The sequence below is a fragment of the Haliaeetus leucocephalus genome, unplaced genomic scaffold (assembly GCF_000737465.1).
Source record: "Haliaeetus leucocephalus isolate CR32 unplaced genomic scaffold, Haliaeetus_leucocephalus-4.0 Scaffold751, whole genome shotgun sequence".
Lineage (NCBI taxonomy): Eukaryota > Metazoa > Chordata > Aves > Accipitriformes > Accipitridae > Haliaeetus > Haliaeetus leucocephalus.
Window position 1 is genome coordinate 7,540,253 of NW_010973187.1, and position 13,046 is coordinate 7,553,298.

The following is a 13,046-nucleotide window of genomic DNA, read 5'->3' on the forward strand; positions in this document are numbered from 1 at the left end:
GGGGGTTGTCGGGCCCGCCAGCCTGTGCCCGCAGCCTGCGCCCTGCTGCCGCTCTCCTGTCGGCCCTGGGAGCGCTCTGCACAGGATGGAGGAAGAAAGTCATCAGCCAGGCTCCTTGTGGCTGATAAATTTTCCTTGCAAAACCGCTCCTGCGTCAGCTTTATCTTACATAAATGAAATCTTTGTATCACCGCGTTTTTAAGAAACTTTTCGAAAACTAAACATCCCTCAAAAACAAACACGTGCAGCTTAGTTCTGTATGTTTCCACTGAAGAACCGAGTTTGGCTTTTAGATCAGAAAGTGATAAGGATTGTGGCTGTAACTGCCTTTTGTTAGCTAATTGTAGATGATGTCTCTATAGGAATTACATAAATGGTGTGCATTTCTTTGGGGGAGATGTGGGACGAGAGGTAAATTCTCCTAACAGTTTGAATACAGAAACAAACCCAAATTCAGATTTTGCTCTTCTGTAGCTCTCTAGTGAGCACAAACAGGAATGTATTTTTAAGGGACGTTTCATGGAGGACGCCAGTATTTGCTGCTTACTAGCATTGTGGCAGCTTAATGTAGATTCAGCTTTACTACTAACTCCGAACAAGGTGTTTGAGGCTAAGATACTAAGCAATGTTTGCCATAATACTAGTCAGACTGCTGCATGCTTTGAGGTACCTGATGGGTGTATCATGTTAGAGTGTTGACAGAGCCCAACGTATCTGGGGCATCTGTCTTCCAGCATCAAAGCAGGCAGAAGTCAATTAAAGATAAAAATTAAAAATAGTGAGTTTTGTTGACCTTTCATGGCTGCTTTTACTGCCACTTGTAAAGAAATTGTGGTTAATTCATTTAACCAGTTTAATGAGGTTATGTTTGAGAATTAGCTGGTTTAGTTAACCTTTTTTCTTCAAAATGTATGTTATGCTACAATTGCTTTTTTTATCATTTGCTTTATCCTTGCTTGCAGATTTTCTTTATTATTCTCTGTAGCATGTTAGTTTCAGCCTCTGACTGTGCAATTCTTACTCTTCTGTAGGTCTGAGCAGCCTCGTATAACCAAAGATGTAATTTGTTTTCATGCTGAAGACTTCTTAGAGGTAGTTCAGCGAATGCAATTAGATTTGCATGAGCCTCCACTCTCACAGGTAAGCATGCTATGAACTGTTGATCAGGTGTCCTTTTAGGCCTAAATCAGAATATTCACCCTTTTTTTTCTTTTTTTTTTTTCCCCACTTCCCTTTTTTCCTCCAGTGTGTCCAGTGGGTTGATGATGCAAAACTTAATCAACTGCGAAGGGAAGGCATTCGATATGCCAGAATTCAGTTATTTGATAATGACATTTATTTTATCCCAAGGAATGTTGTGCACCAGTTCAAAACAGTTTCAGCTGTGTGCAGTTTGGCTTGGCACATCCGGCTCAAGCTATATCATTCAGAGGAAGAACTTTCTCAAAATACAAGTACTGTTGAAGCAGGTACCTCTGCAGACCCCAAGTCTTCGGTTATTGGACTTCAGACTGACAGCAGAATTTGTACAATGAGCAAAAATACCTCCGAAGACACCAAATTTTCAGATGCTCTGCAGATGAAGTATCTGCAGCAGGAATTTATGTCGATAAAACATGAACCTATTGCATCTCACCGAATAAAAGAAGAACCCATGAATGTTGATCTTGCTGAAAAGACAGTGGCACCTAATGACGTCGGGGGCCAGAATGTTCAGACTAGGTTGGATCACGTTGAATTGACGGCATTTAAGTTGGAGGTGGATTCTAAATTTGAACCTGGCAACAAGGACTTACAAGGCAAGTTATGCCCTGGAGGTCACATACATCCAGATGATACCAGACAACATAGTTCATCATATCCAAAACTGCATGGACAAACAGAGGATGATTTTTTGTGCTAAATTTGTATATATGGTTTTAAATTCCTTTTTAAACTTAATGATGTAATAATGTAAAGATTCATAAATTCTGTGAGGCAAGTTTGTGACTTGCCTTCGCATCTGTTACAGAAGATAGTTATGTAGCTTTGTAACATTCCTCAGTGCCTGTCCATAACTGTGAAGTATCAAAGCACTTAGGGCCAGATGCACTGTAAACACTGCAGGTTTAACATAAAGAAGTCTTTAAATAATTTTGAGTTGTAGGTTTTAGAGTAGAGCTGACATTTAACATATATATTTTTTGTAAGATGAGCCAGAATTCTTTTTGACAATTCCAGGCTTTTCCATAGAGCTTATTTATACCAATTTTTTCATTTTAAATGTGTCAGCACTGTAGTGTAAATATCTTTTTTAAAAAAATCTTTTTAGTGTGATTTATACTGAAATGTGAGCCGCTTAATAAAGGTTCATAATAACAGATTGGTTTTATTTTTGGGTCTGCAAAAAATAATTCAGTTAAACTGCCTCTCTAAATGGTTATGTTTCTACCTGCACTAATGCATAGGATACCCTTACACCATTGTGGGGTGAGCAGCTGTAGCAAACTGAGGTAGAGCTGAGGCATTCTTTGTAAATGGAGATTAGTCAGAATGTAAAATCAGTCCTCCCTTCACAGGATTCCTTACAGTTGCTCGTTAAAGGCACTCCGCAGACTCCTGCTGTCAGATGTTAATATGGAACAGAGAGGCAAACCTGCCCCTGTTGTGGAGGACAGTCGGACACCCCCTGGGCTCCAGGAGCGCAATCAGTAACTGTGTGCGTCTCTCTAGATGAGCTGGTGCAAGGGAGCAAACTCCCTTCTACCTTTGCCTCTTGCTTTGCTCAAGCCACAGTTAAGGCAGTTCTATTTCACGTTAAAAAAAACCAAACAACCACCCCCCCACCCCCCCACCCCAATTTAAGTCAGTTAATCTGACTAAAATTAAAACAAAGAATATTTAAATGGTAACTTATCCACCTATAAAGGCCTCCACTTTAGTAGTGACCTGTAATTGACAGAGACACGTTTGGATTTGAATTGCTCCCTATGCTGATAGCACCAGGCAGTAAAGATGCTTGCCAGTGTGTCTAGTAGGAAGATTCCTCATGAGTCCCAGTTTGGAAGCAAGAGTTAGTTAATTAAGAAAATAACAGTGGTGTCCAAGTTAACTGTTTGCCTCTCTCCCCGCCTATGGAATGCTTGAATTCTCTTAAGCCATGTTCTGAGGGAAGAGGATTTCAAGGCTAGCTAGCATCTGATGTGGTAATGGCAAAAACTGTCACTGAACCTACTTAATTCTTTGTGTAACATATTACTGTATAGTTCAAACACATCTGAATGATATTTCTTTTTCAGGTAGCTACAAATAGCAGTAAACTGCCCTACAGCCTGTCCTCCAACTAAGTATTTAAAACGTAAGATCCTGGGCCTGTTGTTATTTCCAAAGCCCTCTGTATCTTTTTTTTCCCCTCTGTATTTTTTCCCTATAACTTTCTGAAATTTGTACGTCCTTATGTACCTACTTTATAACCTTTGCACTTAGTGATCACTTTGGCTTCATTTGTAGCAACAGAACAATGTGATTTCCAGGTGATGTCTAATTCAACTACCTGAGGCCCTTTTGTTGCAAATGTTTTTTGCTTATAGGTTGTTAAAATTGAAAATGTTACTACGTACTTACTCTGGCACTAAAATCAGCCATTTAACGGATGAGTGCCCTGATTTCTTTAAGTCTAAAATAGGTCTGTCAAAGAATTATTAATTAAATCAATATTTGAATTATTGAATATTACTCCTACATAGCCATAATTACGTATTAGAGAAGCAATAGAAACATGAATCTCTTGGATGTGGCTAATATATCCTTAAGTCTTACTGCTGTTTTCTTTAATGCTGGCTAAGAGATTACTACCAGTTTTGCAGCCTCAGGGATCTTGCTTTCCCCTCATGCCATGAGCAAATGATTCATGTGTGACATGGTAAGTTATTAATCTAGCAGATTCTGATTTGAGAAATTAATTGGTTCATGTAAGAGTTTGAGCTTTCCTGATAGTAGAAATGTGGTCTTGGCTCCCGTTGTGTTTTCTGGATTATCTGGAAACTTCTACCCGTAATTCTTTGGCTTTATGAACATCTGTACACAATTATGTAGCCTTCCATTCCTGTTCTCTGTGCCAGCCATTGGAGAACAGTAAAAGAGAAGAGCTGCCGGTTGTAGTTTGCACCAAGTGTGCAGCTTTCCACCTGGGTTAGCAGAAGGCTCCAGCTTTATCAATACCATCCTTGCCAGATACTGCTCTTTTAAAACAAAAACACCCCCCCCAACAACAACAAAAAAACCCAAACCATAAAACAACCCAACTGTTTAGTTTAATTAAAAAAAAAAAACCAAACCTTGTTTGTATGCTGGTGATCCATATGCTGATCATTCATTCTGGTTCAAGTTTGTTTGGGGTTTTTTTTCTTAAATCTGCCAGATTTTACTAAAGTAAACCCTTGACAGCAAGCAACTTCCTGCATCATAGGCCCTGTCCAGACTGAAAAAATAAATGTTTGAAAATGGTTTAGCAAACAGACTTTACACTGAAGAGTAAAGCTTTGCTTCCTTTTGAAGACCTGCTCAGCGGTCTTAGCTGATCATGGCCTCAAACTTCTGCTCAGGTTATGTCTTGGTTCTGAAATTTTTCCTTTGAACTGCCTACATCTTCAACCTATTTTTTTTTTCTTTTTTTTAATCACTTTCAGAATTTTAAGAGATTAAAAAAAAGTGGCAGTTTTTCCACTTTTTATGCATCCTTTATTTTTGAATTGTGAGGCAGACTAGATTCTCATTTTTAGACAGAATTCCTTGCAGACAGAATATAAACAATACCGGGATTACCAATGGCTATCAGAACTCCCTTTGTATTCAAAGGTGTAGACAGTCTGGGTTGACTGGCTATATTAGTGTGTACTTCTTTCTTTGCTTCTTTTTAAAAAAAAAAAAAAAGTTTTTGTCCTCTACTGTGGTGTATTCATTTTGATGCAGTTGCTCTTTAAGAGGGGAGTACCTTTTCTGAGAATTTCAGCTCCCAAATTGTTCATTAGTCTGACAAAGGTCTTGCTTTGGTTTCACGTGGTCCTATGCTATAACCTTTATTCCTACCGCATACAAATTCATATTCAGACTTTGCTTCAGCAATAAATGGTTCACGCCTTCTGATGTACTGAAACTAGTCTTTGCTTATTGCTTGTCCCCCCTCCCCGGATTTCAGTTATATAGAAATCTTTCTGTTATTTTGGCTGAAATCTCCAGTTTAGTTTTAGTTGTCTCTCTTGGCCCTTCCGCAGATTTCTGCAAAATCTGCTTAAGGCCTATTGCCTGTACTGCAATGGTATTGACATCTGTGTGTTTGCAGTGGTGTTCCAGTTAATGACATGATGTGCAGAAGTTTAGACATGTTCTCCTAGATACTGGTTCCATATTTGTGGGTAGCAAAGAATTGCATTGTTACTGCTGCTACCTAATAGCTTTCAAGATGGTAGCTGTTTTTTTTTAATTACTGGATCTTTTGCATTTCACTAGCAACTGACTTCATGTGTTACATACAAGTGTTACTCAGTGTTGTGTCATCCCCCAGCCCTCCAAATGCCTGCAAATTGACTCTTGAAACAGCATTTTCATTACAGGTACTGCTGGCATGCAGATTTTCCCTTCCTTGTTACTATAGTGAATATTTCAATACTTCTTTAACTGAAATATTAATTCTATCTAGTATTAGAAATAAAGTATTATTTCAGAGGGTGATGATTTAAGTATTCATCTGTGAAATAATTCCTTGGTGATAAATAAAATTGATTTTTAAGCAGATATACATGTGCACAGTAAATAAGTTGGCATTGCAAATGATGTAGAAAATGGAAACATAAGACAGTGGAATGCTGTGAAGCAGATCTGAACATTACAGATCTGGAAAATTGAGTAAGTCTTCCAAGAAACACAGGACTGGTATTCATTGATCAAAATGACTGTTTTCTAATATCTGCATGTGAATAAGGATGCTGAATCGATTGAAATAAATCCGTGTTTTCTCCATGCTCCTTGGCAAATAAACTGTTGTGAGAGAGTAGGCTACCACCTGACCCTACTAGGATGAAAACTGTACTAATTCTGATGAAGAGATGAAAAAAAAACTTTGCAGGCTTCTCAAGTGTAATTTTATTCATTTTTTTCTAGTGGTCAGATGTGTGGAGAACTTTGTCTTTAGGCAGACCACTGCCTGTTACCTTACTGTGAATGTAAACAAGTTGGAAATGGAAAGGACAGATTTTCACTGACCTATGCTTTGCTGTGAATGACACTGTTGAGAATGTTTTCTTTGTGAGTCACTGTGTTCAACTGATATTTTATTACTTTCTCAAACGGATGAAATGCACTTTAAAAACTGTATAATAGACGATACTGATATTTTGTGCAGATCCCACTGAATTTGCAGCATACATGGGAAGATTTGGGAAACTTTGATTCCCATCAGTCGCTCATTTCATTTTTCATAGAAATGCGAATTATTTTGTGTTCTGTTCAGAAGCAGCAGCTTCACAATATCTAGGTTGCTATTTCTATTAGAATCATCAGGGATACTGACTTTGCAGATTTAGTGTATTATATTCTAGCCACTGTTTTTCTCTGTGCTATGATGCTAATATTTCCTCTGCTTTGGAGCCGTGCTGTACTTGAGTGCCAGCTAGACATTGATCTTCTCATGTTCTGGTCATGCTGATAGATGAGCCTACTGATGAGGGTATTAGTCCTTTAATATTTGGTGTACAGTTATGATAATCTGATACAAACATTGATTAAAACAGCAGTTTAAACTTCTATTTTTATCAAGTTTGATTTTTCAATAACTATTTTGATACTATGTTTTCTCTTGCCAATTAATTTCCAGTCCACCAGAATGAAAGGGCAATGTTTGGTAGAGCTTAGGCCTGTGTTTTAAGGACTATGCTTTCTATGGCCGTTGTTTTATCTGGTTATATTGAGACAAAATAGGGCAATTAGCTGAGAAAGTTATTCCCTAAGTATCTCAAGAAGAAAACCTTGAGAATTAGACCTGTGTGTGTAAGACTAATGTAACATAAGTCAAGACTGCTAAAGCTGTATCCTAGGCATGTTGTAACACTCAGGTACTTGTCTAATCGATGCAGTTGAGAGCTTTTGTTAATCTCGGAAATGAAATTTTTAGACTAAACCCCATCTTTTAGGAGTGATTTCTTTATAAACTTCAAAAGGAACACTGTGATAAAACCTAATACCGGTAAACTAAGCTTGGGTTCTCATTTCTTCTGTTTCTTGCTCTTACGCTCTTGTTCTGTGCCGTACAAAGACTTACATTTGCCTGCTTGTGAGGTTGGTTTTGTTAGAAGAGGCACACCAAAGGAAATAGCATTACTGCATTGCAGATTTTTTTTCTACTCTTTATCCAACTTCAGTACAAGGAGAAAATGTTAATACTGAATAGCACTCTGGTGGTCCAACTGCAGTGGTTCCTTAAATTGCCTTAGTCCACAAACCCTGATGCTTTTCAGCGGCAAGTTGATACCCAGGCCTGTTCAGGTCTAAAAGGCTTATATGGGAGGCAAACTCTGCCCAAACCTTAACACAATAAAGGTACAGTAAAAAGGTACAAACACTCTTTTTCCAACTCAGTGCAGTTATTTTTACCTCAATCTTAGTTTAAAAAAAAAAAAGTGTGAAAGCATAGCACTATCATGTAACACATCAAAGAACTTCTGAGGATGCAGTTATTCAGGAGCTTTATTACTGAAAAGCAATATTATTTGTTCCCAAAATATAGTGGTGTTGAAATAGGTAATGCCTAATGTTAGAATTCAGAGTTTCTGGGGGTCTCATAGATTTCACTGTCATCAATACCTTTGTGTCACTCAACTTTCAAACTGGGTAAATATGAAAATTTCCATGAGGTTACTTGTAAGATTTTGTTCCTGTACTACTATGCATATACATCAGAAAACACCACTGCTTTCATCTCTTAAATTGTTGTGTAACTTAGTCCTGTGCTAGCTTATTTTTTGATATTGTCACCCATGCCTTGCATTGCAGTTTGGGGGCACCTACACACCACCTTAGAGCATTCAGGTTAAAGTTTGTTGAAGGTTGGGATGTTTATGTCATATAATTGTATTTTTCAAGTATGAGAAGAACAGAAGGCTGGATCCTAGTCTAAAATGGTGACAAATCAAGAAAAGCAGTATGAATAGGTGATTGAAAATTTCAGTTTCATGATCTTTCACACATGTCCATTGAGTATTTTCCTTAATCAGACAACAGTAGATACTCACCTACAATGCATGCTGAAGTGTTCAAGCTTGTATAAATGATATGAAGAGAAATAAACGTAGAATATATATCTCCATATACAATATATATAATCAATATATATTATGTATATAATACATATATATCATCAATATATGATAAATACTTCCGTTTCATTTCAGAACAGCAAGCTATTGAATTGCATTTTAAAACAAAGCCCATGAAGGCAAAGTTTTCCTCTCCATGCCCTGCATCGGCTGCTGCAGGTAGCTGAGATGAGGTTGTTCCCTAGTGCGCTGGGTACTTTGATCTGCATTTCCTTCCACCCATTTCTTGCACATCAGTATGAGCCATCTCAGCATCAGCTTCCCCTTTTCCCTGCCAACTTCATCAAATCTGCTCTTTGCTCATTTTGTTCTGTTTAACGAAGATCAGTCAGTCCATGAATTTAAGTAAAGGTGTGAGAACTCTCTCCATTTCAGAGCTGTGGACAGTGCCTTTGAGAACAGGGTGATTGCTAATAGAGGTAATTCCTGCAACAGCCTCTGGAAAGGTCTAGGTGTGCTACGGTGTGCTTTGTATCCTAAGTCCTTTTGAATGAAGTTCTGATATCACAAAAACATGAGACTGCGTGTACAGAGGTGTTGGCACAGTTTAGGTCAGTTAAATCTGATAAAAAATACTAAGTCAAACGGGATATTAATTTCTGTTACCAAAGTATTGCTGTATGACTAGGAACTTGCAGACAAAGTTGAGCACTTTCACAGGGCTGTGTCCTGAAGACAGCTTGTGCTAAAGGAAATCAGTTTGTGTGTGACTTCTGTAGGACACCAGAAAGAGATGCCTGCTTCAGCTTTCAAAATCACTGTCATGTATTTCAAGGTTTGTAAATGTTTAAAAAAAAAAAAAAGCCAAACCCACAACCAAAAGACTGAAATTGCTGATCTTTTTCTATTGAATTAGAGGCAGCAATTAAAAGGAGATTTGGAACAACTGTGTTTGGCATCTCTAATTAACTAGAATCAAACTTTCAGATAATTGTTACATCTGTGGAATAGAAGGGGTTTATTAAGGGGGCAGAGTTGCCATTTGTGGCCCATCTTGCTAATCATATACCAAGCCCTAATGAGGCTAGTTCTTATTCTTCCACCATTTGTTGTGTGAAGCTGTCACGATCTGTTAACATCATCAGCTTGACTGAGGAAAGCTGCTCTGCTCTTCTGAGCAGTATGGGTTTTTTTGGCATTGTGTGAACAAGGCTTTTTTTGCTTTTTCTTCTGTGATAATCATCAGCTGGGGGAGGACTGGGCACTCAGTTTTATGCTTGGTGCTGTAATGTACCATCCGGAGATGCGTGTGTGTGTGTGTATGTATGTATGTGTCTTAAGTGCTTAAATGCTTGTTATGTATTTGCATCAATGTTGAAGTGGTTCATAGAAGTTTACCTTAACTGGAGGTAGGTCTTTAAACACTCTTCTCCATATATCTTTGAAGCATCCAGTAAAAATGCCACATGAGGTCTAGCTTGCCTGCCATGGGCCATACCTGGAATGTTGTATCCTAGGAAGCTCAGTGACCCTAGTTTCCATTTGACAGAACTGAAGAACTGCTGAAGAGACCTAACTTGGATGTGCAAATTAAGCATATTTTCTCTATACCATATGTATACACACATACATATACTTACATTTAGCATGTATCTGTGCGTGCTTGCTCTCGCATTTCCTATATTCAGCAGGCCCAAGAGCACATATCAAGGTGAATACTTTTCCCTCTCCCTGCAGCTAATCCTCAGCACAAGTGCCATTTTAACTTGAAAAATCACAAAGATGGTAAAGGAAGCTAGTTCTTCACAGGAGCCTCATATGAGTGGGCAAAAAGTCTGTCAAACAGAGAGCAAGGCCCTTCCATGAACTATTTCTCAGAACTAAGTAGGGCATAGATACACCTCCACAAAAGAACTGTTCCTCATAGGTACTGAAGCAAAAAGAGATTTCTAAATGGTAGTTTTAGCTCCCCATAAATTATCTAATGCTTATGAACTGGGGCCAAGTGCCCCCTGGATTTGCTCAGTAAAAGTCAATGCATTATTTTTACTATAATAAAGGGGTTATAAATATTTTGCATTTTTTATAACAGCTAATGCTTAGATTGTTTTTCTGTGTCATTCCTTGGTTTCTCCTTTAGCAAGGTAGGACTGTCAACCATTCTGAAGCAAACATGACTTAAATTCTTTCTAAAGATCATTTGTTACCTGATGATCTGAATTGAGAGCCATTGTCTTAGAATGAACAGGTTCTTTTCTTAGATAAGCCCTTTCAGCAGTCTTTAACAATATGCTTCCTATGTGTTTATGCCTACATCTGTCTGTTTGAACAGCAAGAGTAAACCCAAACACTTCAGAAAGATGATTTTTTTTTTTACTGACAAGTACAGTTGATTGTACATCATTAAAATTTTATTCGTGAGACATTTTGACATAGTTACCTCCTCTGACCTTAAACTGTTTTTCCAGGGCTGTTTTCATTCACTAGACACTCTTTTTTACCTAGGAACTGTAAATAGTTCAGCATGCATGTTAATAATGTCCTAGACAACTTTTACATTTGGACTTGGTTGTATCGTAGCTCCTGGAAGAGCACTTTCAGTCCACAAAATACGCTTACAGTTCCAGCTCTTCCCAGAAGTCCCATTCATTGCATTTGTTACTTGAAAAAGTTCATTTACTAGCATCTCAGTTGGCTGGTACTCGGTAAAGCCAGGGCTTCACCCCCAGAGATTTAATATACTAGGGCATTAAAAAAAATCTTCCTTGTTAAAGTACCACTTCCTCCAGGTACAGATGTATTACAGAACTCACCCCATAGCTTCAGTCTTTTACAGCACTGGTCATTTCTCACTTGGAAGGGTAATCACCATTGTCTCCCTCTTCTCTGGATCTTGGACTGCTGGCACAGTTCAGCTACTAACTTCTTTCCCCCTAGGTAAACATACTGGTTATTGTCTGTTTCAGCAGCTTAAAAAAAAAAAGTGCTTATTTTTAGTCTTTCAGACTGGAAGTGGATTCTTGCTGTCACAAAATGCTGAGTCACTTTATTCCTTTTTTGCTCTTATTTGGTAACTATCAATTGTTCCTGATTCTTAAAGCAAGTTTACAGTAATTTCTATAATGTGCTAACTTGTTATTTCTTGAGTGACACGATAAGTAGTAGATAACTTAAGTCCTCTTTCTAAGGATTACCCAATGTGCTGAATACTCTGGGGTAGAATATTTGTGGTTCCTTTCAGATCTTCTACCTGCACATGAAGAGCCTGTATCTTACTTCATGTAACAAATAATAATAATCATATTAGAACAGCTTGTGTTGAACAAATACTTTTATTTACAAGAACATATGTGACAGTTTTAAAATAAAAGAGTGGAACAAGTCTACTTTCAGTCTTCAGCCTGGTATTAGATAGAGTCTCCACCTTGATTGATTTCTTATTTGGCATTTTAATTTGGAGAACAAGTTTGTGGCAAAACTATAATAATCCAGTAATTTGGTACCAATCTCAGTGCTGAAAGCCACATATGATAGCTTAGTCTCTTCGTACATAGAAGATATTATATCCCAGTTCAACCATACCCCCAATAAGCAAGGCCCACAAAGGGATAAATACATAGGCTAGTTTCATCGTAGTAAATCGTTGCAGTTTAGCACAGAGGGCAAGGCAGAAGGCTAATTTAAGTAGCATTGCAATGAGATACCAGGCTTTTTTCTTGATGTTTTGGGAGCCGTTGCGAGGGTCGAAGCCAGACTTGCAACGTCCAGCCATTTTCACAATTAGCATAACTAGAAGGATAGTATCAAATATCCAGACTGGAATAAAAATGAGGAACCAGTTCCACGGTGCTTTCTCATCCAACTTCAGCACCAGCATGATCAGGAAGAGTAATGTAAAAAGCCATGTCAGTAGTACTCTTTGCGCCAGGGACATTCTCATTTAAACAGCTTTGAGAGGAAGTCTTTCACTGTCAGCAACAACCTAACAAAACAAAAGCGGGGGGGGGAAGGCATCAAAAGATGTCACTACACAACCATTAGGCATATTCCTTAAAGGTGACTAATTTCTTGTTCTTGCTTTCTCACCCGTTCTATCCTCACCTACATACTGCTTCATTGCATTTCTTTTATAACCACCATTCTCAATGAAGCACTCTGTTTTGGTCCTGTCCACCATTAAATTTAGGTGCCTTAAGTCAGCTGTGTAAACTGCTTTAATCTAAACTTGTTCTGTGAAACAAATTATGCTTTAATCCTACAGTAGCTGTCAAACTCATTTAGGGATTTTTATATGTTAGGAATAGGTTTAGATCCATTTTCCTCCAGTACTGAGGCACTCATAGTTCAACACTTGAAACTCAACCTAACAATTCCCTCCTTATAACAAAAGAACCAGTAAAATGTAAACTAACCAACAAGCATGAGTAACAAGCCACCTGAAAGATCCTGTTGCCTGCAGAACTGCAGCTGAAACCACACCAGTAAGCCCTACTACCAGTTTCTGTCAAGCAGCATCTTAAAACTACAAAAAGCTACAGATAATATTTGCTTTCTGGCAGGTATCTAAAGTACAGACACTGGCTGACAGGAACACTATTTAGTTTTATTGGCTTGGTAGTATATTTAAATTTCTATGTAGTCATGGCAAAAGAAAAAACAAGGACAAGTGCATCTGACACTACAGTCATAAAAGTTAGTTTTTATACTCCTAACTGAAAGGCTTTTACCACTGCACCTGCCAGAAGCTTTTCACTGCAA

At 38.1% G+C, this 13,046-nt stretch overlaps 2 protein-coding genes across 4 annotated transcripts in view; one reads left to right on the plus strand and one right to left on the minus strand.

Annotated features, from left to right (window-relative positions):
* Positions 1-2,811, plus strand: part of RSBN1L (round spermatid basic protein 1-like) — a 51,856-nt gene extending 49,045 nt beyond the window's left edge. For all 3 annotated transcript variants that reach the window (XM_010580926.1, XM_010580927.1, XM_010580928.1), the window contains 2 exons: positions 1,032-1,140; positions 1,247-2,811. In XM_010580926.1, coding sequence (XP_010579228.1) covers positions 1,032-1,140; positions 1,247-1,903 — 766 coding nt within the window. In that variant the 3' untranslated portion in view covers positions 1,904-2,811. The remainder of the gene's footprint in view (positions 1-1,031; positions 1,141-1,246) is intronic.
* An 8,796-nt stretch (positions 2,812-11,607) lies between these two features.
* TMEM60 (transmembrane protein 60) lies at positions 11,608-12,274 on the minus strand. The gene has a single exon (XM_010580930.1). The coding sequence runs from the start codon at positions 12,226-12,228 to the stop codon at positions 11,824-11,826; it is 405 nt and encodes a 134-aa protein (XP_010579232.1). The 5' UTR covers positions 12,229-12,274; the 3' UTR covers positions 11,608-11,823.
* Between the last annotated feature and the right edge of the window lie 772 nt (positions 12,275-13,046).